The sequence below is a fragment of the Phalangium opilio genome, unplaced genomic scaffold (genome assembly GCF_054372755.1).
Source record: "Phalangium opilio isolate 3A_F unplaced genomic scaffold, DU_Popi_V2 ptg000045l_1, whole genome shotgun sequence".
NCBI classification, from domain to species: domain Eukaryota; kingdom Metazoa; phylum Arthropoda; class Arachnida; order Opiliones; family Phalangiidae; genus Phalangium; species Phalangium opilio.
Genome location: NW_028324168.1, coordinates 7,480,160 through 7,506,592, shown reverse-complemented (window position 1 = coordinate 7,506,592; position 26,433 = coordinate 7,480,160). Strand labels below are relative to the sequence as shown.

Here is a 26,433-nt window from a genome sequence, read left to right as displayed (position 1 = left end):
AGGGAGTGTACAGGGTGTTACAAAAAGGATGGATGGTAGTATGGGGAATAAAAATAAAATACATTAAAATTCACTTTTATTTACAAACACAACTTCATAGTAAATTGAAAATAAACACTTGTTTACACCCAATTTGACCAAAAATCTATCGTAACCTTGGCCTAATACATGATTTTCTTAGTCGGTTCATAAAGGCCTATATTTTTTTGGGGAAAGAATGAAAGGAAGATTGGGAAAAAAAGGCAAGAGGGCCTCCCCCATATAAGAAAAGTTAACGTTTTGACATTTGACCTTCCTCTGTACCCTACGCGATCTCGAGTATACTCGAGAATTTTCTTTTCTTTTTCATATTTACGTAAGATGGCTAATATTTATATTACTCGCCCACTCACCCACATCGTTTGATCGTGATAACATCGCTTTAATTACAACGTTTAGGCATTTTAATGGGAACTAAATTTCAAAGGTCATTAAGGCAAGGTCTAATTATTGAAGTTTCCTCCCCCCATTATAATATAAGTTTTATGACAGGAGGTCATTTGGGATCGATTATACAACATACGGAGGAGGTTTATAGAGTGTTCCGTTATAATTAACTTCAAGTTTTGTTCACAATAATTTTTAATTGCTTAATATTTCAAAGGGGGAAATTTTTGGGTAAATATATTAAAAATTAATTTTAAACTTTTGTAAACAGTTGTTTCAAAATTTGGGGCTAAAATAGAGTACTTTGATTGGACTGCTAACTTCAAACCTTATCTAACGTCTTTGTTATCCATGTATCCAATCCATGTTCAGTCTTAAGCTTAAATTAAGCCTTTTCAAAAAGAGTCTAAAAAAATTAAATTAATATTTCAAATAGAAAAAAATCTCCATCAAATCACGAAAAGAATGTAAATTTTCGTGTTTCGCTAGCTGAATTGGACACCTACAATTTATTGTGGCAAATTAGACATGTCTAGCTAGCTCGGGAAAAAGACAAGAAAAAAGTTAGGAAAATTTACCAAATATATTGTTTCCCAAAGTTTCATTTATCTTTTGTAACAAAATACCCCTTTTTTCCCCAACCAAAAAAAAAAATTATACCAAAAGGGTTAAAAAGGTTTAGAAAGTCTACCAGAGGGTGGTTTTTGGAGTAGGCCTAACCAGCGGTATTACAAGACAAATAGGGAGGCGTATTTTCAGGCACTTCCTCTTTCTCAATTTCAATCTTATTTCTGACCCCGTTTTCTTCCCCTTCTTCCTAATGTCACTTGACTAAAACTCCATTCAACTAAAGCATCCTCCTAACACTTGGCTTCAGTGCCCCTTGATCTTTGATAAGAAAGTGAGCGGCCATCTTTAGATCACGTGAAAAAGAAGAAAGGCAAGGAGAAAAAAGGAGAATTCCTTCTCGAGCTTTTTTTGGTGTAGAACCTTGGTAATTCCTTGGCCTTAGGTACAAAGCCAAGCTCGAGAAACCAGGGAGGAGTGAGAAAATGAGTAGTATTGTGGGGTGAAAAATATTCTACAACGCGAGCCTAAACTCCTCCCACAGTGGGAGAGAGGCAGCGTGCCACGCGATAACCGATAACCGAGTTTTCCCTTTCTCCCTGGGAGTTAAGATGCACTGCTGTCAGTCTAAAAATACCTCTCCATTTCTACTGCTCCCTGATTGAACCTTAGGTACAAAAGCTAAGCTGGGAAAAAACGAAGCAGCAAATGGGATTTTCAGGAGGATTTAGGCTTAGTTTAAGGTCTCTATAGGCCAGGCAAATTTTTATTTCATGAGCAACCAGGGTTTTCCTACAGCTAAAGTTTATATTGGATAGTAAAGCTTAGATGTTTTATTCCATGGTGAATGAAGAAGGATAGCCAAGATTAAGGATTAAAGGTTTTATTTCTAAAGGTCCAATTTAATTTAGTATAGTACCGGATAACGATATTGACATGTTGACCAGCGATATAACAGATTTCAAAGATGATGTAATCAATTTTAGATATCAAAATTATATTTAATAATAAAATAGCCAAACAAATACAGACTTTTCAAAAGAATTGGGCTGAAGTATTGAAAATTTCAATTTGTCACCTTTATTTTTCTAACCACTTAGTAGATTCCCTAGCCGTTACACAAACGTTAATGGGTGCAACTAAAGCTCAAATTTATATTATATATATATATAAGATTAGAGCATTCCAATTGTAGGCTGTAGCAATACCAGTACATTTTGACAGAAAAAGGCATTCTCAATATGAAGAGGCGTCCTACGTTTTTTTTTCTTATTGAATACCCACGGACAAAAAAAAAATAGTCGCGGAAGAAGAATTGAGCTTCTTGGAAACAAGGTTCTAACTTAGACAAAAATACTTCCTAAGGACATTTCACGCCTTTCTAAATTAAATTACAAAGATTAAGCTTATGGAGGAAGTAGAGAAATGAGAGTTAAAGGGGAAAGGTAACTTAAACGGCACTGTCGCATATGTATCTCACGCGCATCTAACGCCAGTACTACGGCGCAGAGGGGAGGAGCCAGATATCACGTGAACCGTTAATAAGGAAATTCAAAAGGGTAAGTAAATAAGAAAAGATCGTTATAGAGCTCTCTGATGTAGGAATTTAAATTAATTCTGTTACCATGAGAGTTATTTCGAATGTTCTTAACCTATTTTTCACTTTAATAAGATGTAGACCGAGAAGCATCCAGTATCAATTTTCAGCCAAAGTAAGTTTCTTTGTTTGTACTGTCGCAGTGCGATGTCCTTACGGGATACAATTTTTGTCTCAAGTTCTAGGGTAAGTAAGAATTGCTTTTCCAGATTCTTGTGCGACCACCCTCGCGCCCACAACCAACTAAAGACAAAACCCAAAGGCCTATTTTAGACATTCCTAGAAAACCCAGCCAGTGGAAAGCCATACTGGGCGCCAAGCGGGGAGGGAAAAAGAGAGAGAGTGAGGAAATAAAACTAAAGTTGGGTATATAGAGGAGGACGTTTGGGTGTTTATCCAATCTAACAGAATTGCTCCCCACAAAAACTTCTTCTTCTGGTTTATTCCCCTTTGTGTTTTGCCTGCAGAAGTAGATTATCACAAGTTCTAAATGAATCTAATTACGAGTAAAGTAACCTGTATTGGACAAACCACTGAACTATTTAATAGGTGATTTAAATAATATAAGGACACGATAATCGTCTCACTAAGAACCAATTTGGGTCCTGAGAAGAACGTTCGTGGTGCTGTAGGGTCATGACCTCTAGTTTCATCCCCCCCCCCGAATCTTGGCCACTTTATAAATACAACCATAACGAAAAGAGAAAACCACTCAAATAAAATCAATAGATAACTTCGAGTTAGTTTACTTTGATTTAGTGTAACTATAAGGCAAGCAATTGGAAAAGTCCGCCAGTCAACCAACCACAACAACAGACTTTTTAGCTTTTCGTACAATAGTTTTTAGAATGCTCAATGGTTCGGAGAGTTAGAAAAAAAAAACGCCCAAACAAACCTTAAGTTTAGAACTTTTATTTTTATTTATTTGCTTCTTTCTTTGGTCTCCCTAAATTACACCTGGTTGGTGACATTACTTATCGTGGTTAAAAGGCTAGTTTTGTTTGCGTTTCGAACTTTGAACTTGACAGACAAAGTCGTCACTCACTCAGACTTTTTCAATTTAAGGTTTACCAATTTAAAGAAAGGGTTTCAATCTTATTTAAACAATTTAAATTACGTAATTGCAGAATTATCTGTAGAGTGTAGATTAATAAAAGTGAAAATTTATAAAAAACGATTTGGCGGTTAGTGACCCATTAAAATGTGAGAGACGTAGGGTACGTTGTATAGCGACAATTTATCTGATTAAAATTAAAGAGGGTGTTAAGAATCTTATGTCCCCTTTCTTCATCTTAAAGAAAAGTCCTTTATAAAGATTGGGAGAACACACTCGGAAAAAGAAATACAGAAAAGTTATTGAAACGTCATAGGGTGACTGATCGGTTTGGTTACAGATATAAGAAAAAAAAATAAAACACAAAATGATGTATAGAAAAAGAAAAAGCTATTATGGATCCCCGAGAAAGGCTTTTCAAATAAGACCATATTTGTCATCCCATGGCGACATTTTCTTTTTGATAAAAAAAAAATTTATATATATCTATAAAGCAATGCCCTTATATGGAAGTCGAAAACAATTACACGAATGGATAGATTTATTTCAAGCGACACTTTTATCCGGAGAGAAAATTGGCATCATAAATTATTACCAAAAGTTTTGTCAAAACAAAGGAACGATAAATTAAAAATAAAATAAAATGTTTGACTAAACTAAAGTGTCAGGACAGAAATCGGTATCCATGTATTGTAATTTAAAAATTTAATTTTAAAATTACTGTTTTATAATTTATTTAAATTTGCGCGTGCTCTCTACGTCACGTCACGTGATTGATTAACTTATAAAAGTTTCCAAAAGCCCCAAAGATAGTTTAAATGGATCCTTTTAAACCTATTAGGGTTTTTAAAATTTAATCCCGGTACCAAACCAAAATAAATCTCAATTTGTTAGTACAAATTCGCTATTCAGGGTTCGTATGAAATTTCCTAATTCAAAATGGTTATCGACTTTTTCAAGTCATGCCCCCTAATATCCCAGGGAAAAACTTCAAATCCCTTAGTGGAATTTACGCCCTCCAAATTCCTAATCCCCCAACTTATCCAGGTTGCGTAGGAACCCTGGTGGCAACCCCGTATCTTTAATACCTACAAAAACCAACCTTCAAATTAATGATTTGTAAGATTCAGGCGTGGAAAAGCACGCTCCGAATGAGGTCCAACGAGAAAATCCCATTTCTCCGGGGGCCCTAGATACCCCCAACAACATACATACAACAAACAGCAAAAGCGAAAGGGCGCGCGAGCGGCCCCGTGTTTTCTGAGGATTTTTCATTGGATTAAAAGATTAGAAGCATGATGGAAGCTTGATGAAAAGCTCGCGCCAAGGGTGGAGGAAAGAGTGCATTATACACCTTGCGTACAAGGAAACTTGTCAGTAAAGAATAGGGTAAACTAGAGCTTGCCCAGCCTCGTGACAAAGTGACAGGTGAAACCAAGAATGTAGAAGAAGAAGCGCATGCATTTACCAGAGTCTATCATACCCCGAGGGATGTCGGTCTTGACTTACGAAAGAGGCCCCCCTGCCTTTTCTCTTCTTAAAAATCCTTTCACAGAATTCGAATGGTCAAAAGTTAATTAACTAGGAGTTGTACTATAGTGTTAGTAATTGTAACGATATCGACCAATAAGGACGTCCCATATAGTGATCAGTACACCCAATTAAGTAAGAGATGACGTTAATTGAACCATAGATTTAAGTGGATAACCTGATTAAAATTAATGCAGTTAATCAAGGGCTTAATCTTTTTAATTAAGATAACTTTGAATTTATCTACTTCAGATAGAATAACGCTAATAGTCGTAGGCATTAATTCATTAGAAAGCATCAGGTCTTTCGACTGGCTCTTAGTCAAGCTTGGCCTCAAGGGATTTTAAATGATGTATTTGCAAGTCAGAAATTAAGCTAGGGATGACAGTGTACCGGGGAGATATGGAAACCATCGTTTGCTTCAAACACAAGTCAGAGAGGAACCTTTTTTTCTTAGGGGATTAATTTTGGGACAAAATGTTGAGATTTTCGCCGATATAAACTGGCAATTTTAGTTTTAAATTTTATTGGGAGAAATGACTCGTTTTCATTCTTCAAATAATACTTTCAACTTTCGTAGGATTAACAAGGGGATTATTATTATGTGTTGTTTTTGTTGTGTAAATAAAGGGTTATCGATTTGTGTTAAAAAAAGCACTTTGTTTTGTCAAACGCGTTATATATATATACATGTATATTTCTAAGTTTGTGTAGGGTCTTTGTAGCCATTACTATGCTAATACGGTGTAATAAACGACGTTAAGTTAAATTCTAAGTGTTATCCCCAAACCCTCAAGTGTTTATTACGATTTGGCACGCAAGCTATATTTTTTTCTGGAGACATTATTTTTTATAAGAAAATATTAAATTATTATTTTAAATCGACAATATTTAGTCGTATAATATTTAAAGTCAATCGATAATAGGTCAAATTTGGCCTCCCGTTAAAACTGGCCTATTTATAACAGCCTGAATGGTTTAATTTAGGCTTTATAGGCCTGGAATAACCTTTAACCCCATCTCTCCCGACACAATCTTTAATCAAAATTAACTTATATTTCCTAATTTAACCGTCCATTTCCCACATAAATCTTTTCAAAACTTTATACATTTACTCATTATCAAGTTCCTACCCCCTAAACTTCCGGTTGTAATTAATTAAACATGCCACCCCCTATCGCTTGGTGTGTAAATTCGTTATACAAACCGTTAACTAACATGAGCCTACGGAATAATTAGACCACCCATTGTATAATTAATAACCAACCTCGCTTTCACTTACGAGATACATTTATCATACGAAATATAATAAACCTAAAAATAATCCCAAGCATATTTTGGATGATTGCCTAATTCTCTATGAATACTTAAACAGTTCAGTAGCGCGAAATATTGTAGGTATAGTATATAAACCAAAAATAGATAATACCGAAGTTAAAGTTTAAAAGAAATCAATTCGGGCACTGCGGGGGACGGAATTGTAACCCCCTTCAATTGTACGAGGCACTAGCCTACGGATATTACGTGGTTTACTTCGTTATTGACGAATAAACTGTTTGACAACACCGGTTTAATACACTTCTGTTCTTAATGAAGACTACATATGCACGCTTAGTTAGTCATATTAAGCTTTAAAGCCCTTCAAATTTGTTGGGAACCTCTCTTCCCCCCTTTACAAATGGAACGGGAACTTTGCACTATCATCTAATTTAATCCCGCCACTTTCACTATTCCCTCCTCCTCGAAACCCCTGTTTCAATACACGACCGCGATCTCATACGGTTTTATGCCAAATCATTGGATTGTATCATGGAATAGTCCATTTACATTCCATATTAATATCGCACGGTGCACGAAAATTACAACACGTTTTAATCATTAAACCTAAAAACTGTGCTTAGCCAAATTACAAGGGTTTATTATTACTCTCTGATCATCAGTTTGAAAATTTATGCACCAAGGCCCTACTTTGACAGGGAAACGTTCCCGCCCAGAGAAATGTCAAATTATTTACCCCAGCTCGTGTATTTTAATAGGGAGGGGGATTTCCCTTTAAATGTCAAAGTTTGGTATTTTTAAACAGGTTTAAATTAAAATTAAACACTTACGGTTTAAATCCCAAGGCTTGAACCGAGTAAAACGGCTGAAAATTGAGTAATTCTTCTGTTAAGGGTCACAGCGGGTCAAATTTTCACGCGCCAATATTTTTTCGTTTTCGATGTTTGCTCAAAACGCGACGTGTCCGAGGCTTAGCGAGGTTGAACTGGGCTTCTCGCGTACGAAGCGATCTCTCTCCGTCAGACGCTGGGTGAATATTACGGCGCTAAACTCCCACACACGCATCGAAGCGAAACTACGGGGGTTGTAGTGGGCGGGGCTGGGGATCTATTGTTTTAAAAATTTTATTAAAATTCGCACGCCGAAGCGAAAACTCACGCAGGCCCCTGTGGGTTAAGAATCTAATTAAACAAGGGCCGAAAAATATCGGTGGTGGAAGCAGGTGCGAGGAAGTTAAGCCTAACCCGACGTTAGCCTAGATACTTCGACAATAAACTAAACGAGAGAATTCCGAAGCACCGCAGTCAGCCGACGGTATAGAATCAAACGAGCGGGCAGTCAAGGATCGTCTGCATGAAATCTTTCCATTGATCTGATCGAACCAGGGAAACTAGTGCCACCTATGAGCAGTAGGCCAAAACTACTATGTGAAAAACTTTTAACTTTAAATAAATTGGCATTTGTGCTTTGTATTTCAAAACTCAAAAGTAAATTTTTAGGCATTAATTAGACTTATATTTGAATATAATTTGGTGGTCTAAGTTTTGCGCCTCTAGAGGGGACGGAAATCGTATTATAAATCTGCTCAATTGACCCGCCAACCTTTGAAATTTGGCGGGAACGTGTGCTTTATAGGTGACGATTAATTTATACCTAAATTTGATCTAAATTCGTTTAAAAGTTATCAAATTTTTTCAGAGATTGAAAATTTATTACATTAATACTTTATACACAATAAAACTACTTCATTTACGAGCAAAATGAATTATTTCAAGGGAAAAGATATCTAGTCTAATATAAAGCATTATTAGGCCTACGAATTCTAGTCTTATTTTTATACAATTTTACATTAAAAACATCAAAATGGCATTGGCAATTATCTACGTATCGTAAAACCATAAACCAAATGAACCTCAATATTTTATATAAGTTCGGTTGTCTTTTTTTTCTTTTTTGTTTGTTTGTCTGACGTCATAAAAAATAAATATATATATACTCTTTTGGGGAGAAAAAATAAGAAATTTCATAAATCGTATACAGTTATAAAGCTTTCCCATGGAACGTTATCTAGGGCACAATATTTTACAAAGATAAGCCAATACCAAATTATAGATATATTTTTAACGCCTTATTCACACTTAATTATAACTAATTTTGGCCTGAATTAATTATTTTTTAGTTTTTGTTTCTTATTTCTTTGGCAATGACTAACCTGAGTGTTTCCTGTAATAAATTGTTAATTGATTAACAAAAAAAAGTTAACGTTACACTAGGCATTAGTTAATGTTAATTACCTTATTATTCGCCATAGCGTCTCTTAAAACGGCATTGGCCAATGTTAAGGAGACATTAATTAGTTTTCTGTCGTTAACCATCAGAATTTGGTCGCCACGAAATACGCCCGCTGAGTTTGGAATGCAACCACCTGGCCAGACTTCCGATACAAGTACTTTACCATTCAAATCTGAGTTGATGCCACCTTCTACTTTCATATTCAGAGTACCAGTCTGGAATTAATGATAATTAAGCGTTAGTATTTAAATTTAGTTATAATTGTAATTATATAGGTATAGGGTACCTTTTTAACTTCAATTATCTTCACTTCACGACCTTCAATTTGCTCTTCGGTGAACTACAAAGAAAGATAATTTACAATTTTAGTTATTATAATTACCTAGACGCCATATTAGATACACTTACAATTTTCAAAGGATCAAATTTATCACTTTTCTTCAAGGTTTGACCTTTGGGGTCAGCAACACCGTTGCCATTCTTGACATCTTTCACGCCGTTGGTCCCGTTAGTCTTAGCATCTTTATTATTAGTCCCATTGACCCCGTTGACCTTTCCATTTAAACTCGCGGCGGTCATTTTTGGCACATGATTGTTTCCGTTAGACACAGGGGGGAATGGGTTTAAAACTTCTTTGGATTTATTGACCGATATCGAATTAACGTTCACTTTCACACTTATGTCCTTTGCCTCCTTATTAATGGAAGGTTGCTTTTGTTGAGGCAACGGACTCGACGTGGTTGAGCTAGCGTTGGACGAGTTCAGACTGTTTGAAGAGGTCATACTGACCGAGAAAGAAGGTTTGTTCGATTGCCCCCCTGAAGCCGAGGACAAGGTTGAAGTTGGACTTGATGAAATTGATTCCAGTTGCCTGTGTCTTAAAGCTGGGTGCATACAACCACCTGTAACGTGAATTAAAATGAATTCTTGTCAGTTAATAAAGTTAGGCTTAAAAATAAGCCTTTGTTTATTTACCTCTTCCATTGGCGTTCGCCACGCTTTCATGAAACGTAAATCTATTACTCCTTGAAGTATCAGGATAAACTCCAATGGTCACTAAAGGACCTTTGACTGGACGATCAAAGTACGTTTGGGGTGGTTTTGGGGCTGGTCCCCGACTGTCTGTTATGGGTACATCCTTCCCATTGACTTGCCTGACGTTAGGACTAACTGGTGGACTACAACTAGCCAATGGTGAGCCCATAACCATACTAGTTGGTGGTGAGGAAGGGGTTACGGCAACTGTTGCGCCATTAACCCTGGATGGAATCGATATTGGCGCCGAGGTTGCGGACGCTGAGCCGGTAGATTGAGTAGGTGGTACCATAAGTGGTTTACTAGCCACTAAGGTCTGTCTGCGTAAGTCCACTGAGATGGGTTGCGTCGCCTTGAATTATTTTTTGAATTAGTTTTAATCCCTCAATTCCACGATATATCCGATTAGAAAAGCCTTAACGTTTTAGTATTGCTAAGCCTAGTTCGTCTGATCGGACATATAGTGGATTAGTTTTTAGAGTTAAAGAGTGTTAACATTAGATAATTAGCAAACAAGCAAGGCACATTAATTAAACAAGTATGAAAGAAAAAAAATACAAGCTAATATACCTTGACAGTGGTAGGGTCAACAAACATGTGAGGGTTAGTGCTGAGGGGAGGGACGTAGAGACTACCCCTGCGGGACAGAGGCTGAGCTCGAGGCTCCTCCATTGACGCCAGGTTATTTTCCTACAAAAATTAGGTAAGGCGCAGGCGAGGCGAGGTGTTAACGATTAAACTTAACGATAAAGTGCAAAAATGTTTAAAAAAAAAAAGGGCACACAAGGGAAGGGTTTTGAAAAATTAATGGACACACAATACTGGTTAAGAACTATGAAATACCCAAACACCATCTATATATTTATTAATTTGCACTAGTCTACAAGCTGCAAGGCCACAAACACTTAAACTTACTTTACCTTACGTCTAAAGAAGATTAATAATTGGTAGAAGGACTTAGTTTTTAAATTTACTTACATCTAGTTCATCTTTGGTTATTTCAAACACTTCCGGTTCTCCAAGATTGTCGTCATCCAACTTGTGGCTATCAAGATTGGGTTGACTAAGGGTTCTAGGAATTCCAGGGGGTGGGGGAGGAGGGAATGAAGCCTCGCTGTTCCTTTGACGTCGATTATGGTTCAAGGTAAAACATTGCGAGGGCGGAGGAGGATTGGTTTTTTTAAGGAAAACCTTTGACTGAGTGACATTTTCGGTTGAAGGCGCGGGCGTAATGTCACAAAGCTCACTGACTGTTGGGATTGGTTTAGGCTCCGAGCGAGGCTTAAATTCACCGTTTTGGGTACCGAACATGCGCTTATGCATTTGTTGGAATTCTTGCATTAGTTTCTCGTGTTGTTGGCGTTTGACGATCTCTTCTTGGTATTTTTCAACTTCAGAACCTGACAGAATGAAGGATATGTTTAAGTCTAGTTTTCATTGTAGTTATTAAGCCTAACGTCGTGTGGTGCATGCTTACCAGTTCGACTATGTCTGGCGTCCCCGTTGCTGATTGGATTGAGCTGTTTCTGTTGCAACTCCGCCAAGAAACTCTTTGTCAGAGCTGGAGTAGCTGGTCCGACAGAGGGGAAGGACAATGGTATCATCATCATAGGCGGAGGCGGCGTGATTCCATTCACCTGACTTGTTGACTGCCTTTTCATATCTTCTTCGAGTTTCTTCCTTTCCTCAGCCAATTTCTCAGCTTCCTTTTTCAATTTCCTTTGTTCTTCCTCCAGGTTTTTTCTTTCTCTGATCAGCCATTCCTCTTCTTTCTTGAGTTCTTCCGCTGATAAGGTACCGGTTGAGGAAACGGCTTTACGATCCGTTACGTCACTCGATGTCTCTTCATTAGGCATGATGACTGGTTGGGCGATAGCTTCTTCAGCTTCGCTAATACAATACTCTCGTTCTGAACCAGTAGTAGTGGTAAAACTAGGCGAAGAAGTTGCGTTGGTGGCTATGGTTGAGACACTGTCTTGTCTATTGTGTTGTTGGGATTCGTTTCCAGAATCCACGCAGTCTTTTTGGTTATGGTTTATGTCTCGTTTAGGGTCTATCTCGTGATGACCGTTTGTGCCGTTGGTACCGTTAGTACCGTTTCTGTAAATTTCGAAATAGTTTTTTTGAATTAGAGCAACTTTATTCAACTTAGGACTAACTCTTGTAAGCCTAATGTATTGACAAGGTTATCCATCTAAACAAACAGATCGTGACCTACTTGTTATCGTCTATATCTTGCGTCGCAACGGTGTCAGTTGACGCCGAGGACGACGTGGGTTCCTCTTGTCTCGTGATGTGACTAACACCGTTCAAAATGGCCGCGACTCTGCGAGCCTTTTCTTCGGGAAAAAGATCGAGTCCAGCCCCTTTTCTAACGGTCATCCGCAGATCCTTACTTGATTTCATCCATGCTACTGCCTAAAACGCCGTTCAAAGTTTTAAAAACCAATAATTACATTTCAAGTAACTTAAAACATACCTCTTTGAAATCAATTTCGAAGAAAGGTACACCATTAACATCAATGATATGATCCCCAACGTGCAGACCACTTTGTTCGGCTAAACCATTCGGTTTCACAGTTTGCACAAAGATACCGGGCAGATCGGGTGGGCCTTTAACAATTCTGTTTGTATCATAAAACAATTAGACTCAAGGTAATCAGTACAAAGGTACACATGGGATGAATTATTATCAATAAACAGTTACGAAGAAATCCATTAATTGAAGTCCGAGATTTATATACGATGGCAATGATGTTTTTGCAAAAAAGGGGGAGGGTTTACTTCGAATTATGGATTAAAGATATGTACTTACGTGCAACCAATACCGGCTGCTCCTATGTCGCTAATGAGAACGGACTTTTCGCAAAACTCTTCAAAATTAGAACTGCCGCTGTACGAATTCTGATGATAAGGTAAAGATAATAATGTTACGAAACAGTTCGCGATAAAGGTTATCGCTTATATTTTTGTGAACGATAGGTTTAGGGTTAGGAATTGGGTATTATTCGAACAATTACTCACAGATCCGATGACAGACCCGTTGGGAGAGTTCTTGCAAGCGTCAATCATTTTCCACGTCAAAGGATCTTTCTTTTTACTGCAGAAGATTTCAAAGCATCTTTTTTTGTATTTTCATCGCGAAATATTTTTTCGATAGTGATTCGTTTAGATAATAGCTTAATTAATTATTAAATGCGATCTTGCATATAGATGGTAATATGTTATAAGGGTGAGGTATTATATATAGAATATGAACGACATCTTATCTTGGCAGTATTATAAATTATTTAAAACTACACGTGACTACATATGACTCGTTGAAGACTGAAGTTGTAAAGAGGTGATTTTATCAGGTGATATATGCGTGGTGGGTAGAGATAACAATAATAATGGGATAATTAAAAAATGCTTTCAATAAAAGAAATTTGGGTCTTGGCGCATGTATCTTGTAGAAATTATTCTTGCTTCTTCAAGTATATTTTTAACACTTTGGACAATGAAGTAATAAATTTGTGGCAGGACTTAAATTGACTAAGATGAAAATTAAACAGGATTTACATCTTTTGATGACACTAAACGAACCACTATGGTATATCCGAAATTCAATTTCCCAATTAACCCAAAATTAGACGACAACAATTTTTAACAAGTTTATTCTAAAAAAAACAAAACCCGTGTAAAAATTCTACATCATGCCATGCAACCAGTGAAAGTTATTGTTAGTAAAGAACAAAGAAGTGTTATAGTGAGAAACGGGATTTCATTGGAAAATGGACGGAATTTGAAGTTTCCCTTTCTTGGGCCTGTTTTAAGTATAGTGTAAGAAAGAAATTGTTTTAGAAGATTCGAAATAATCTAATAATAATTTAAGAAAGAATGAAACGTGAGCGTGTGATTTACCCGGGTGATAATTTTGGAACTTGAACCGGTTTGGCCTCAACCGCAACTTCAATTGGTTTTGGATCATCCTTAGCAGAAGAAGAAGTGCTTGACGAATTAAACCTGGCCATTATGCTCTTGACGTTAGGTTTTTCATTTCCTTCCGTCAAAGTCTTTCCATTTGCATTTGCGTACGCGCCACTTCCGTTTACAGTAGGCTTAGCAATTACCTCACTCTGTGCGGAACCCTTAGACCCTAAATTCGCTAAGATTTCATCTATTGTTGATCCCCTTTTAAGCTTATTTGACTGATCGGTTTCTCCGTTTGAAATACTCTTTGCAATCTCAGGTTTAGATGTTGTGTTTAGGGCCTCATCTTTTTTGAATACCTTTCTAAGTGTTACTGGGAAAGGTGAAGTTTTAGTTTCGCCAAAAGGCTTAGCAACTTCACCGTTTGAAACAAGCTTCGGGACCGATTCGTTGGAGACAGGCTTTGGCTTAGTAAGCTCTTTCGAAGCTGTCTCGCCTACTTTAGGTACTTTTCTAAGCTTAATTGGGAATGGTGTACTCGAGGTTACAGCATCGTCCGAAATAGGCTTAGCTTTGGTTTCATTAGAAGTAGGCTTAGCTTTGATTTCACTGGAAGTAGGCTTAGCAGCGTAACCTTGAACATTCTTTGACCCTTCATTATCACCAGTCGCATCAAATTTGGAAAACCTCTTAAGCCTTAATCCGAACGGTAAATCATTTTCCTCGGACGTACTATCTGAAATAGGCTTAATAACCTCACTCTCTACTTTGGGTGACGCTACCTTCCTAAGTCTAACGGGAAACGGGGATGTTTTTTCACCACCATCTTCGTTAGAAGTAGGCTTCACGACCTCATCTACTTTTAACGTGGCAATATCCCCCTCATCTATTTTTGATAGCCTCTCAGTATCTTCGGGAATAGACACCGGAGCTGCTGGCGCCGCTTGAGCTTGTTGAGTTGAAGATGCACGATTAGGGTCAGATCGGTCATTCTCGACCCAGTTCGAGCGAGCCGCTATGATTTTCTCTTTCAACTTCTTCTCGAATTCGTTTTCTTCATCGTTAAAGGCTATCACGAAGGATTTGTTTTCCTTTGACTCTGATTGAAGTGGCGGTACTGGTGAAGGAGTTGGGGTGTTAGGGTTATCGTCGTCTAAAATTGAATCGAGTTCATCGAAAGCGGCGGTGATCTTTTCCGATTCGGAGTTGGTTTTACCCCGTATAGGAAGAACCTGAAGAGTAGATTCAGATTCACGCTGTTCTGATACTTCCGGTTTGATATCTGACGTAGGTTCCATTTCCGCGTCGACTTCTTGGTCGGTTGATGAAGTTTTATCGCTTTCAGTTGTCTCAGTTGTAAGCTCGGGTTCTTCTGGTATGGGTTCAATTGGTTTAGCTTCGTTGGAAGAAATTTCGGTTGAAATTACGGGAACTGGGAGAATGCCATCAGTTGGTTTTGGTTTATCAGAAGTTTCCTGGTTTGGTTCATCGTCTTCTAGAATTACGGCTTCACCTTGGATTGACTTTGCGTCTTCAGAAACGTCTTCTGTGGGATTAGGCTCTTCGTCTTTTAATGACATTGTCTCTTGGACTGGGGATGATAGAGGTTCTTCAGTTTTATCATCAACGTTCTTGAATTCATCATTAATCAATTTTGACTGCTCTTGTACTTCATGGGTTGACGAAGCATCTTCAGAAACGACTTCAATTGACTTGACTTCCTCTACAACATTTTTTATCGATTTGGAGTCTTCGGAAACATCTTTTATCGATTTGGCATCTTCGGAAACATCTTTTATCGACTTTGTATCTTCATTCGTCTTGGCTTCCTCAACCGGTACTGCCGAAGCTGAATAACTCCCAGAGCTTTTATCCAATGACAAAGCAATACCTTCATCAGACGACCTCCTTGACTCTGGTACTTTTTCAATCACGGCTTCAATAACCTGTTGATGACCATCCGATACTTTATCCTGTTCTTCATCTTCACCTTCTACACCGATACTTTCAAATTCCAACGTATCATTAACTGGTTGCTCCACAAAGACATTAACCTTGAACTTTCCCGAGTATAAACTCTTGTCGTTCAAAACCCAACTAGTGTTAGCATCCTGTACAGGAAGTAGCTCTGACTTGGGCCTAACTTTCTTACTACTCGAACTCTCAGTTGATTTAGTAGATTTAATTGATTTACTAAGTGAAACATTATCATCTTGGGGCTCTTTAGTTTTGGGGGACTCCTCTTTAGCGGCTAAAATAAACCCCGAGGTCCCTGATGCAACTGGTTTATCTGATTCAGGGTCAAACAAGGTTGGAGTGGAAAGACTTCGAGAGATTTTTCTCGGAAGGGTTTTCTTCTTTTTGGATTCCAATAAACCCAAATCGGTTAGTAGATTCGGCGTATGACTATATTTATGGTGCAAGTCAAGAGATAGATTTCATGATAAAAATAACATGCAAAAGAAAAGAAAAGGAAATTTTGTTCATGCAATTGTTACTTAGAGATATTTACGGAATTGGGGTAGGGAAAACAGTGACAGTGGACTAGAAAATATTGCACTATCAAATTTGTGTCATCGTCGTTAGTATACAAGGTACGCGTTGTATTTTTCTACACCCACATGGAATAACTAGAACGAAATACTTACTCTTTCACGGGAATCATCCCTACACCTGTAAAAAAACGAAAAACAAAGGTTTTGTTAAGCCTAATCTCATTTTAAAATGATAGGTTATTTAAATTTCGATTGTTTTAAAATACATATTTTGGAATTTATTTAAAAATAACGATTTTAACATAAAAACTAAATTGCTAGAATTAGTTTAAATTCCAAAAAAAATATACAGTAGATCTATAAATGTATATTTTAGGTATGTAGGTACCGTTCCTAAGTCTAATTACCAAACATAAATAATTATTTACAGTCAAAGCTAAGCCTATATTCAATTCGAAAAAAACATATTACCTCATCGCTAAATAATTAAATTTGTAAAATTTTAAAAAACTTACTTTTAACTTTCAGTACGACACCCGGCTTCGATTTGAGCAGACCAAGCACTTCTTCGTGTATGGCTCGATCAATATTGAATCCATTAATACGAACAATTTGATCACCGACCTTTAGAACACAGCAATTTAAAAAAAAAATTAATATTTTGCAAAAAATACTAAATAACATCTACACTCATCGTCTGTAGTCTTACATAAAGACTAAACTATAAAAAAAAACCCCACAAATAAACGTTATTTTAAAACACTCTTTAAATTTAAGTGACTAAGGCCATTTTAAATAACCACCTTACATAAAAGAATCACCTTAAAGTAAATCCTTGGAATTTTATTTTCCTAGATATTTTATTGAATCACAAAAACCTTTTTTACCGGCTTCTCATAAAGAGTAAGTCTACAGGGAGTTTACCATTCAAAACATTTCCCCAATACACCTGTGTCATAGTATATAGGTAGTTTAAAACTCTACCTCCCCCCCTAACTTTCGTTCCCTTTACAATATAATAGACCAAAAGCTATCCATACTCTGTTCTAAAAGGTATATATTCTATGAGAAATATTATAACATGTCGTGTATGACACGCTTAAAATAATAAGATTATGTTATGTTGTGTACATACTTTGAGTCCTTGACGCTCAGCTTCGGTGCCGGCTTGAATATCGGACACAAATATGCCGGTACCGTGTTCGCATCCTGGAAGAAATTGAAAATTAAAATTTTTTAATATTATTTTTATTAAATTTAAAAGAAAAGCTAACAACAAATGAAGAATGCGTGAAATTCTGACACGTATATTGAACAGGGCTTCTATTGTAACTCGAAGAACACGTTTCAAGGTAAATAAGTGATACCGAAACTTGGTTTCAATATTCGCATAAGAACACGAGTAATACCGAATTACACTCTTAGAAAGCTCTAATCTTCTAATACTAAGATGGTCCTTTTCAAAAGATGAATAAATCTTTCCGAGTCTGCAACAATAGCTAAGAAGGTAAAACTACATTTCACCATCTTAATAATCATCTTGACAATTGGCCAAAAACTATTTATTTCAAAAACGAAAGAAAGAAAGCTTCTGAATTTTTTTTAGCTCGATGTTGACGGCTATGATGTAATGGTATTGTCTACAAGGAAGTTTGGGAATTGTTGAGAAATAACACTAGCGTTTAAAGTTACAAGTGCTTTTAAGAATCACTTGTAACTTTAGAAAAATGTTTTTCTAAGAACTACAAAGAGGTAACGTTTAAACTACTCCGTTTTTCGACAGTGGTCAAGAAACCATAGTTTGTACAATTACCAAAGCACGGAGAAAATCAAAGATCAACTCAACACCAGGAGGAGGCCAGGCTACTTGGTGTAGTATCATATAACCTGGCCTCCTGGTGTAAATGGTATCAATACACCAAAGTGGCCACGATGTATTAAAAATAAATAGAGAAAAAATACTAACCTCCACGTATTGAAAATCCAAGGGGCACATTTCCTTTTCTTCTTAGTCGTATAACTCTGATCCTCGTTTGAGTATAAGGCGCCAAAACGTTGAATTCCATTTGGTGTTCATTTGGAATGAAAGGACTGTAATGAAACGCAAAAACGATATCCGCATAAACCACCAATTCTCAACTAATTCGGTCCTAAGCTTCACTTGGAATCAACTTCACAATAAAACTGAAAACAAACAGTCACAAGTATAACCCCTATTATTACCTCACCAAACCAAACACCATTATATTAAGTCCTTCCTTAATAATAAACCACCTGCTCTCCCAGAAAACCTATTACAAATAAGGTCAAAATAAAAGGGATCCTATTCTAGAGATTACACGTTTACCATGGCGCGGTAAAAGTAATACGTTAGGCTTAATGCCTCATTTCAAATGCGCTATTGTATTGTGAAAGTCAAACCTCATAAAGCATTCGCTAGCGATATTTGATCAGCTGCTTAAGTTTTTATAAACGATGATTCGTATTTTCAAGTTCAAAACGTGCCCCTTTTCAAGAATAAACCTTGGACTATACCTAATCGTTATTTTTTATTTTGATGATGGTTGCTTAACTTTCTTGGTTTGAATATTAAGGGAGATGTGCGTAAGTGTTTAGGCAATTCGTGACTACCCTTTCGTTTAAGCTATTATAAGCCTTCTTAATAATCTACCGAAAACCTTGAAGTAGTCGGTAGGTGTTATAGTTCGATTTATACAGGGTGTTTCTGATTTGGAGTTGAAAATGTAACTTCTATCGCCATTTTGCCACAAGGGACACTGTTTTCGAGTTAAGACAGTTGAGCTATAATACCTCTTGAACAATTACTTTAACTTGACCTTTGAATTGAAAGGTTTGACGGGTTTGGAGTACTTATTTAAAAAAACACCTACAACCAATACAAATTCAGATTAACTCTCAAGTGAAACTGAACGAAATTAATTTAAAATTTCAATTTGAAATATTAAGAATTTTTCATCTAGTTTTGTTAAATAACCGTTCTCGAAGTACAGACAACTGATAATAAAAAATTAAAATGAAAGTAAGAGCTCCAAACTGCTCTCGAATAAAAGTAAATTTATAGTTTCATTAATAACAAACATTAAAGATGTCTGTTTATAAATGAATAAATTTAAGAAAAGCACGTATAAAAATAAATAAATAATAATAAAGATATTTATATTTCGTCTTCCCTTTAGGATGCAATCACTGTATACGCGTGCAGTGAATGAATTAAATTGAAAACTCGTTCAGTATATTTTTGGGACTACCCTATAATAGATATATATTTTTTTATTCTAACTTCCAGATAGACAATTTCAAAGTAAATTACCTTTCAAACAACAGTACACGAAAATGAATTCGATTTTCTTTACGCTTTCGTAAGTTTTCCCATAAGAAAATAACTTTTTTTGTCTTTGGGAGAGAATTTTCTCTAGCAACCAAAATATAATAAAAAAAATATTGTCTCCATAATTTCAACGTGGATGCCTTAGATATTTTTCAGTTATTTCGTTCATAAATTTAGGCCTGATAAAATAATAGAGTCGATTGTTTCGTTTGTGGGTGGAAGAACTTTTTCCTCTTGAAAAGGTTCTAGTCGACTGAATAGACAGACGGTAAAGTATTCGGAATTTACTATATATTTTCTTTACCTGCAATAAACACGTTTAAAATAAATATATTCACGATTCTTTACGGATTTATTTTGTGTTTTTTTCCGTAGAAATGTTCTAAATTTAACTGGAAAATATATAGGTAAGGTTTTTAGAAATGTTTGAAACAATATAAAAGGTTTTCACGAGTTTTTCAAAGGATGATTAAGTGAAGTGATATATACGGGCTGTTTATATGAAGAAACTGTAGTGTTTGAGTAGCTTGGTTTGTCCATATGTTCAATAACAAATTTAAAAACAACCCAAGCCACAATATATCAGAAGTATTGCTACTATACTTGCAATTTTCTTGCAACACTGCAATAAAGTTGAAGCTAAGAAAATGGTGTTATACAGTATATAGGGGAAAACAAATCAATCAGATCGAGAAACACATTATTAAGATAAATTAAATCACAACTCGAGTAGGCTACATCTTAATACCTTTTCCTCAATAATAAAACTAAATTCTCCAAACACAATGTATTTTCAACAATTTCCTTATATTCGAGCTAACTGTTCCCAAAAAACACCCTTATAAATATTAAATAATCCAGTAGGACATCTCGCCATCCACATCAGTATTAAAACATTTTAAAAGAAATCTATCATTACATTACATCTCTTATCACTTGGGTAAGTAATTACGGGTAACCATGAACTTGGCTAACGAAATAAATTACACCCCCAGGGTGTTAATATCGACAATGTAATCGAGGTAATCACAGACACGATTTCTACCTTTTTCAGTCCGTGTTTTCTAAAGTGTTTATCCGTGGTCTAAGAGTGTGTCGGACACTTCCTTATTCCAGGATACCCAATTCTTCAATTAAATCAAATTAAAATATCCTTTGTCCTTTCCCAAGTTAGGGCGTGGCGTTAATGATGCCTTCAAGACACGCTAAAGGCGATTAAAATCTTCAAATCAGATGTTTAGAAAATTTTGAGTTAAACAATTCTTAGTTCCGTTGATGAGATTTTGAGAAACGTTATGGGCAGAGTAGAGTTGAATCTCGATGCGGATTACATGGCGATATAAACCTTTTAACTGTTTTGGGGGTTGGATACACGCTTCGGTGAGCGGGCCACTAGGTTGCAAAGCTTATCCGTATATTTAGTAAGCTTAGCATCGGAAGGATTTTTAAAAAAAATGAATATACGATTTTTGAAGCTAAAAATGTAATACCATAATGTTTCCGTTCGATTTACGTTTCATATATTTTTAACAAAAATTTCGAGGTCGATTGAGCAATAAGATTTTGTTGAGAAAACTTTTAAAAACTATAAGATGGCGTATTTTGGTTAATTGAGTTTTTAAAAGTTTATTTGTGTTCCGATTTCAATGAATGTATTTGTTGTGAATTATAGCTTCAAGTTCAAGGTGGAATTTAGGGCCTAGATTTTATGCAGAAACGAGGTAATCTAAGATTCGGGGTTAATTTCTTTTTTTTTTTAAATGGGTTTAAAGGGGTTACATCTCATAAGGAATTCGATTGAATGTATTGATAAATTAAATTAGGTTACTTCTTAACTTTTTAAATAAAATTGTTTATCTATTCAAAATAAAATATTATTTGAGCCGGATTCTTAAGATTCCATGAAAGAACTTAGTTTATATTGAATGTTTTTAAGATGTTTATCCTGGATTTTACACGCATAAACTTCATGAAAAAAATGGGGAATAATCATAATTCTTTTATAAGTTGTTCAATATTTGATTAAAATTAATATCTGCTCCAGAAAAAATACAGTTAATTCGGTAAATTACCTAAATATATTGAATTAATTCCATTGGTCTAACCATAAGGGGATTACACTTCATACACAGCTTAACTTGAGGTGTTTCTGAATTTTAGTTTTTGATATCACGTAAGAAAAGGTAAAAAAACCAAGGTCTTGCATAAATAAGAACCGTTTCACATGGAACTAGATCCTGGCCCGCATTTAAAGTCAAAATAATTCATGGTTCAAGATTAAGAAAATTATAATCATACTATAGAATAGATACACCTAAAAATAACATCCACGATAATTAACTTTAAATCTGTCCCGTAACAAAAAGCGTTCTAAAAGACGTATCACTTATATACTATACTTAGTTTAATGATATCGCTGTGTTAACACGCCTCACCGAACTACTGCAGGTCGCTTATAGATCACACTTTAAAATTTCTTGCCAAAAATTACATATATGTGAGTTTTTGGTATAAGGCATGACATTGATAGTATAAAACCTGGTTCGAATCATGAGATGCTGTAATATTTAACGCTCTCGTGATTTCGTTAATATTACTGAAGGTAAAGGCACCTGGATGCCGTATCGCCATTACAGGGGCAAAAGAGAGATCACGTGATGTAGTTTCCTATACCTAAAAATGAGCCAGCCGGATTCGGAACTCAAATTCGAAAATCTTCTCCCCTTGGGAAATCATGTAGAACAATTTTTTTTCTTCCGATTTTTATATTTTGGAGTATACATTTTTGGAGGCGCACGATTTCCTATTTAGGAAATTTTGCTGGTTTCTAGCTCTATTTAAAGTTAAGATTATTTTTGGTTTTCCATTTGAATATTATATGCTCTTTCTTTATACTAATTATTGTTAAGGGAAGTATTTCCGCGCATGCATGGTTTAACGGACTTTAATTGATCAGGTGCGCGTTCTAATATCCGGTGTAGATTGAAGAATAGGATGACGAATATGTTTGTTATAAGGATAAAATTAAATTTTTTGGAGATATTTTTAAAGTTATTGTTTTGAATATTTTGATAAATAATTGCGTGTAATAAGTGAAATTAATTAAGTACAACGATTCAATTAGTTTTTTATCATTTTGGTACATGTAGGAAATGCAGCGATCAATAGGAATATGAATCAAGATGACATGCCCCTCAAAACATGATATGCAAAATGAAATGAACCAAAATATTTTTGCTATATTTTGGACTAAGTTGATTTTGCATAATTTTCTTCACGTAATTTCATTTAGGAAATAAATTGGAAAATTTTTCCTTGGCATTTAAACTTTCATCACACATACATCCAAAAAAGCCTCTAAGCCCGATTCAACTTATCAGTAGCAATTTACAGTATGAATTGAAGACATGTCAAATATGAAAGATAACAGGTTTGACGAAAATTATCAATGACAAGTGATTCTTCTGAATAATTATGAAATTTCTCTCGAGTTAATTGCGCAAATTAAGTGCAATGTATTGGAATATATAATAGAAATAAGCATATCACACCCACTATCTATCCCAAAGTTCTTACAATTAAGATATCACCTTTTGACATCTTTTAAACCATTAATAAAATCACAATAAATTTCATTCCATACATTATTAAAGCACATTTTTGTCACCGATGTAATGAACAACACCATTAACCCAAATAAAATTATATTAGTTAAAATCCCCTGAACATAAATTAACAGAAAAAACGATGAATTTCGAACTAGATTCTATCTCACTAATTATATAAATAATAAATTCAAAATATAGCAAAATATTAAATACCTACTTATCATTTGGCAAAGAAAAGAAAAAGAAAAAACATAAAAGAATTCATAAATCTTTATAATAATATTAGTAATTAAAAATATGTGGGGCTAAAAGTTAATGAAAAACACAGAACGTATATTAACCTAAATACTAAGCCTAGAATTATTAAAAGACAAAGTATATTTGCAGTAGTATTTAAGTCAGAAAGACCCCACTCCCCTCACCCTATGGTATCTCATTACTGCCAATCACGTTTGACTTCAAAAGCTCAAATATAATTTATTCCAAAAAGTAGGTCTTAACTAAAGCTCGAGCAGTGTTTTCGCGGCTTTATTAATATTTAATCAAGTTTCTAATGATTTTGTCCTTGAAGTCGGTGTGTTTTTTTTTTTTTTCATTCTTAATTAGAATCGGAATAGCTGCTGGTTTATTTAATGCAAAAAATCGTTTCCGGGTGCGAATAACCCCTAAAGGTATTTTAGCGAAGTGATCTTAAACGTTTTGTGGTTGTAATTACGTCTGGTTCTTTGCCGTTAATCGCTTAAGGCTATGTTAAATATTTAATTAAGGATATTCTTCTTCTCTTCTTTTTATTATTAGAAATATATTTATTCTAAATTTAAGGATGTAAACTTTTTCATACCACATAAAGATGCAGTCTTGTATCTTCGGGGTTCTATACAAATTATTTATTTATTATTATGAGGAATTTGTTTAGTTATAAATATTTTCATATATTTATTTATTTATTTATTTATTTATTTATAATATGGATTGATCTTATACCGAATATATATTTTTAGGAAAACAAAATCTAGGCATATTGTTGTTGTAATTTTTGATTGATGGATTTGGGTCGAATTTTGGGCGTTGATTTAAGGGATATATGTTATTATTCAATGTTTTTATAACAAAGTATAACAGAGTTTCTATTGATTTTGCAGATTTTTTTCTGAGATTATGTTTATCAATGTTCGCACCTTATCGAGATTTAAACTTATGGGGGCAATGTAACTTAGTTTTAAATTGATCAAAGGGACTGTGAAATACCTCAAAGAATTGTTGGAAATGAACTATAAGTATTGATCAATAATTGTTTCAATCCGAAATACTAGGAAGCGAAAGTGGACCCATGAGGTCAGTTTATGGCTGCAAGTTGCATGTACCTTAACCTCTGACTTAACCGCAGAAATGTTTACACCTGTCGACAGCTTCCCCGGGGTCATACAAGCACCCGATAAAGGTGAAACCATAACCCTTTACGTACACCATCTACTAGTTACAGTTCATCTTACCTTTGAAAATGTGTTCTTGGTGGATTGGGCAACGGTTTTTGAGTCGCACCTGCTGGTAACTTCTGTCCACCAATGTTGCTACTGTTTTCCGAATTCAAAATCTTACTGTAGCCTTCATTTCCATTTTGTTGCTCTTTTTTATCCTGCAATTCTTGCAACTTTCGATGCTGAATTTGCTGTTGTTGTTGCACTTGAACCTTTTGTTGTTTCAACGCCTGTTTTTGTTGCTGGGCCATAATTTGCTTCCGCTGTTCCTTGGCTTGTTTATGTTGCTGTTGCAAGGCGTGCATATTCTGCGCCGTAACAACTTTAATTTGATCCTTTTGAGCAGGCGAAGGTGATGTCATCAATTGGGAACCATTATGCGAGATTGCAGCGGCCATTATCTTCGTTTGTTGATGATGTTGTTGATAAGCCATAATCTTCATTTGTTCCTTACGCGATGGGGTCCTTTGCAATTGATTTATTTGATTCAAGGCCACAATCTGCGCCTTTTGGGACACATTTCCGTTGAAGGATAGTACCTTACAATCGCCATTCGGTATCATCTTTTGATTGTTAAAGACAACGGGTTGAAAGATGGGTGGCCACGAGGACGCATTGGTGAATCCCATCGGTCCAACTTTAGCATTGTTGACATTGTGCAAATGATGTTGTTGCAAGTTTAAGGCGTAAAAGCACATATATCCCGCCGCGCCTTTTCCATTGCTTACTTGCCATTTTAGCATTCCAGCCGCAGCGGCGTTGGCAAAGTTATTATTAACATTATTGGAACCAGCACTGACCTTCATGACGCTACCGAAAATCCCAACGTTCTGAGGAGAGTTGCTAAGTTTAGAGATGGGTGAAATGCGTCCCATATTACGCGGAGTTAAATCACGTGTAGTTGCCGACCGGTTCATGTTGACGGACCCTCCAGGTGCGCGCCTTGGGCGCGGGACCCTTACAACGGGATGCGGTGAAGGGTGTCTGTTATTACGGTGTCCGTGATGACTGGAACTACGACGCCTTCTTCGTCGAGGTGGTGCCCGAGGTGTTTGAGTTTGAGATGATGGTATAGTTCCGTTAACTCGTGAAGACTGCTGATTAATATTCGATGTATTTGGGGGAAGAGTCGAACTACTGGTTGCCGCCGCGGTGGCACTACCACCACCACCAGACGTTGAGGCTCCCGTGCCAGGACCCGATCTCGGTGGCATCTCGAAAAAGATTACCGTTTTTATAAACTAGTTGTTGACGTTTGGGAAAAGAGGTTCCTGGGAACCCTTTGCGTAATGATTCTGCATCCAAAAATACCCCACTTAAGTCTTTCTTAGTTTAAAAAAAAACGTTTCTTATCCGCGGGGGGTAATATATATATTAATTACTACGATACTATAAAAAGGGAAGGTAGAAATTTTCAAAAAGAAAAAAAAAACTAGTTCTCTGTTAATATAACAGTCAAACAAAAATATTTTAATTAAGTATGCGATATAGAAAAACTAATATAGGTTATTAATACACGGGGGGTCCGCGATGTTGAAATTCCAGCGTTGCTGTTGTTTTCTTTTAAATATTTATAAATAATATAGTTTATAAATAAAACAATGGAATGTTACCGGGTACGAGATCGTTTAGAAATTTCCTAACACACTTATCGGTTAATTTTCCGAAATTGTTAAAAATCTACTAATATTTTTGAGATGAACCGTAGAAATACGTTTTTGCGAGTAACTCCTCAAAATTCTACTTCTCAAATGATTGAAGATTTTTTTACAGGGATTTGCTTTGCTACCCAAAAATCATTGAGATGTTTGG

The 26,433-nt window shown here is 35.8% G+C and overlaps 3 protein-coding genes across 5 annotated transcripts in view; all 3 read right to left on the bottom strand.

Moving 5' to 3' along the window:
• Positions 1-7,766, bottom strand: part of LOC149677228 (uncharacterized protein CG43867) — a 104,235-nt gene extending 96,469 nt beyond the window's left edge. For all 3 annotated transcript variants that reach the window (XM_089838244.1, XM_089838247.1, XM_089838246.1), the window contains exon 1: positions 7,283-7,766. The gene's annotated coding sequence lies outside the window, so the exon portion shown is untranslated. The remainder of the gene's footprint in view (positions 1-7,282) is intronic.
• Positions 7,767-8,141: 375 nt separating this feature from the next.
• Positions 8,142-25,835, bottom strand: LOC149677226 (uncharacterized). The gene is made up of 17 exons (XM_089838599.1): positions 24,637-25,835; positions 18,153-18,277; positions 17,322-17,395; positions 16,702-16,810; positions 16,340-16,364; positions 12,804-12,879; positions 12,595-12,683; positions 12,259-12,403; positions 11,998-12,197; positions 11,257-11,879; positions 10,758-11,179; positions 10,350-10,469; positions 9,720-10,131; positions 9,153-9,646; positions 9,031-9,084; positions 8,747-8,959; positions 8,142-8,675 (listed from the first exon to the last, which is right to left on the bottom strand). The coding sequence occupies exons 1-17, from the start codon at positions 25,833-25,835 to the stop codon at positions 8,628-8,630; spliced, it is 4,428 nt and encodes a 1,475-aa protein (XP_089694725.1). The 3' UTR covers positions 8,142-8,627.
• On the bottom strand, positions 12,888-16,127 carry LOC149677227 (uncharacterized). Its single transcript, XM_089838242.1, has 2 exons — positions 13,683-16,127; positions 12,888-13,585 (listed from the first exon to the last, which is right to left on the bottom strand). Exons 1-2 carry the CDS (start codon positions 15,269-15,271, stop codon positions 13,543-13,545), a joined length of 1,632 nt encoding a protein of 543 aa, XP_089694368.1. The 5' UTR covers positions 15,272-16,127; the 3' UTR covers positions 12,888-13,542.
• Positions 25,836-26,433: the final 598 nt, after the last annotated feature.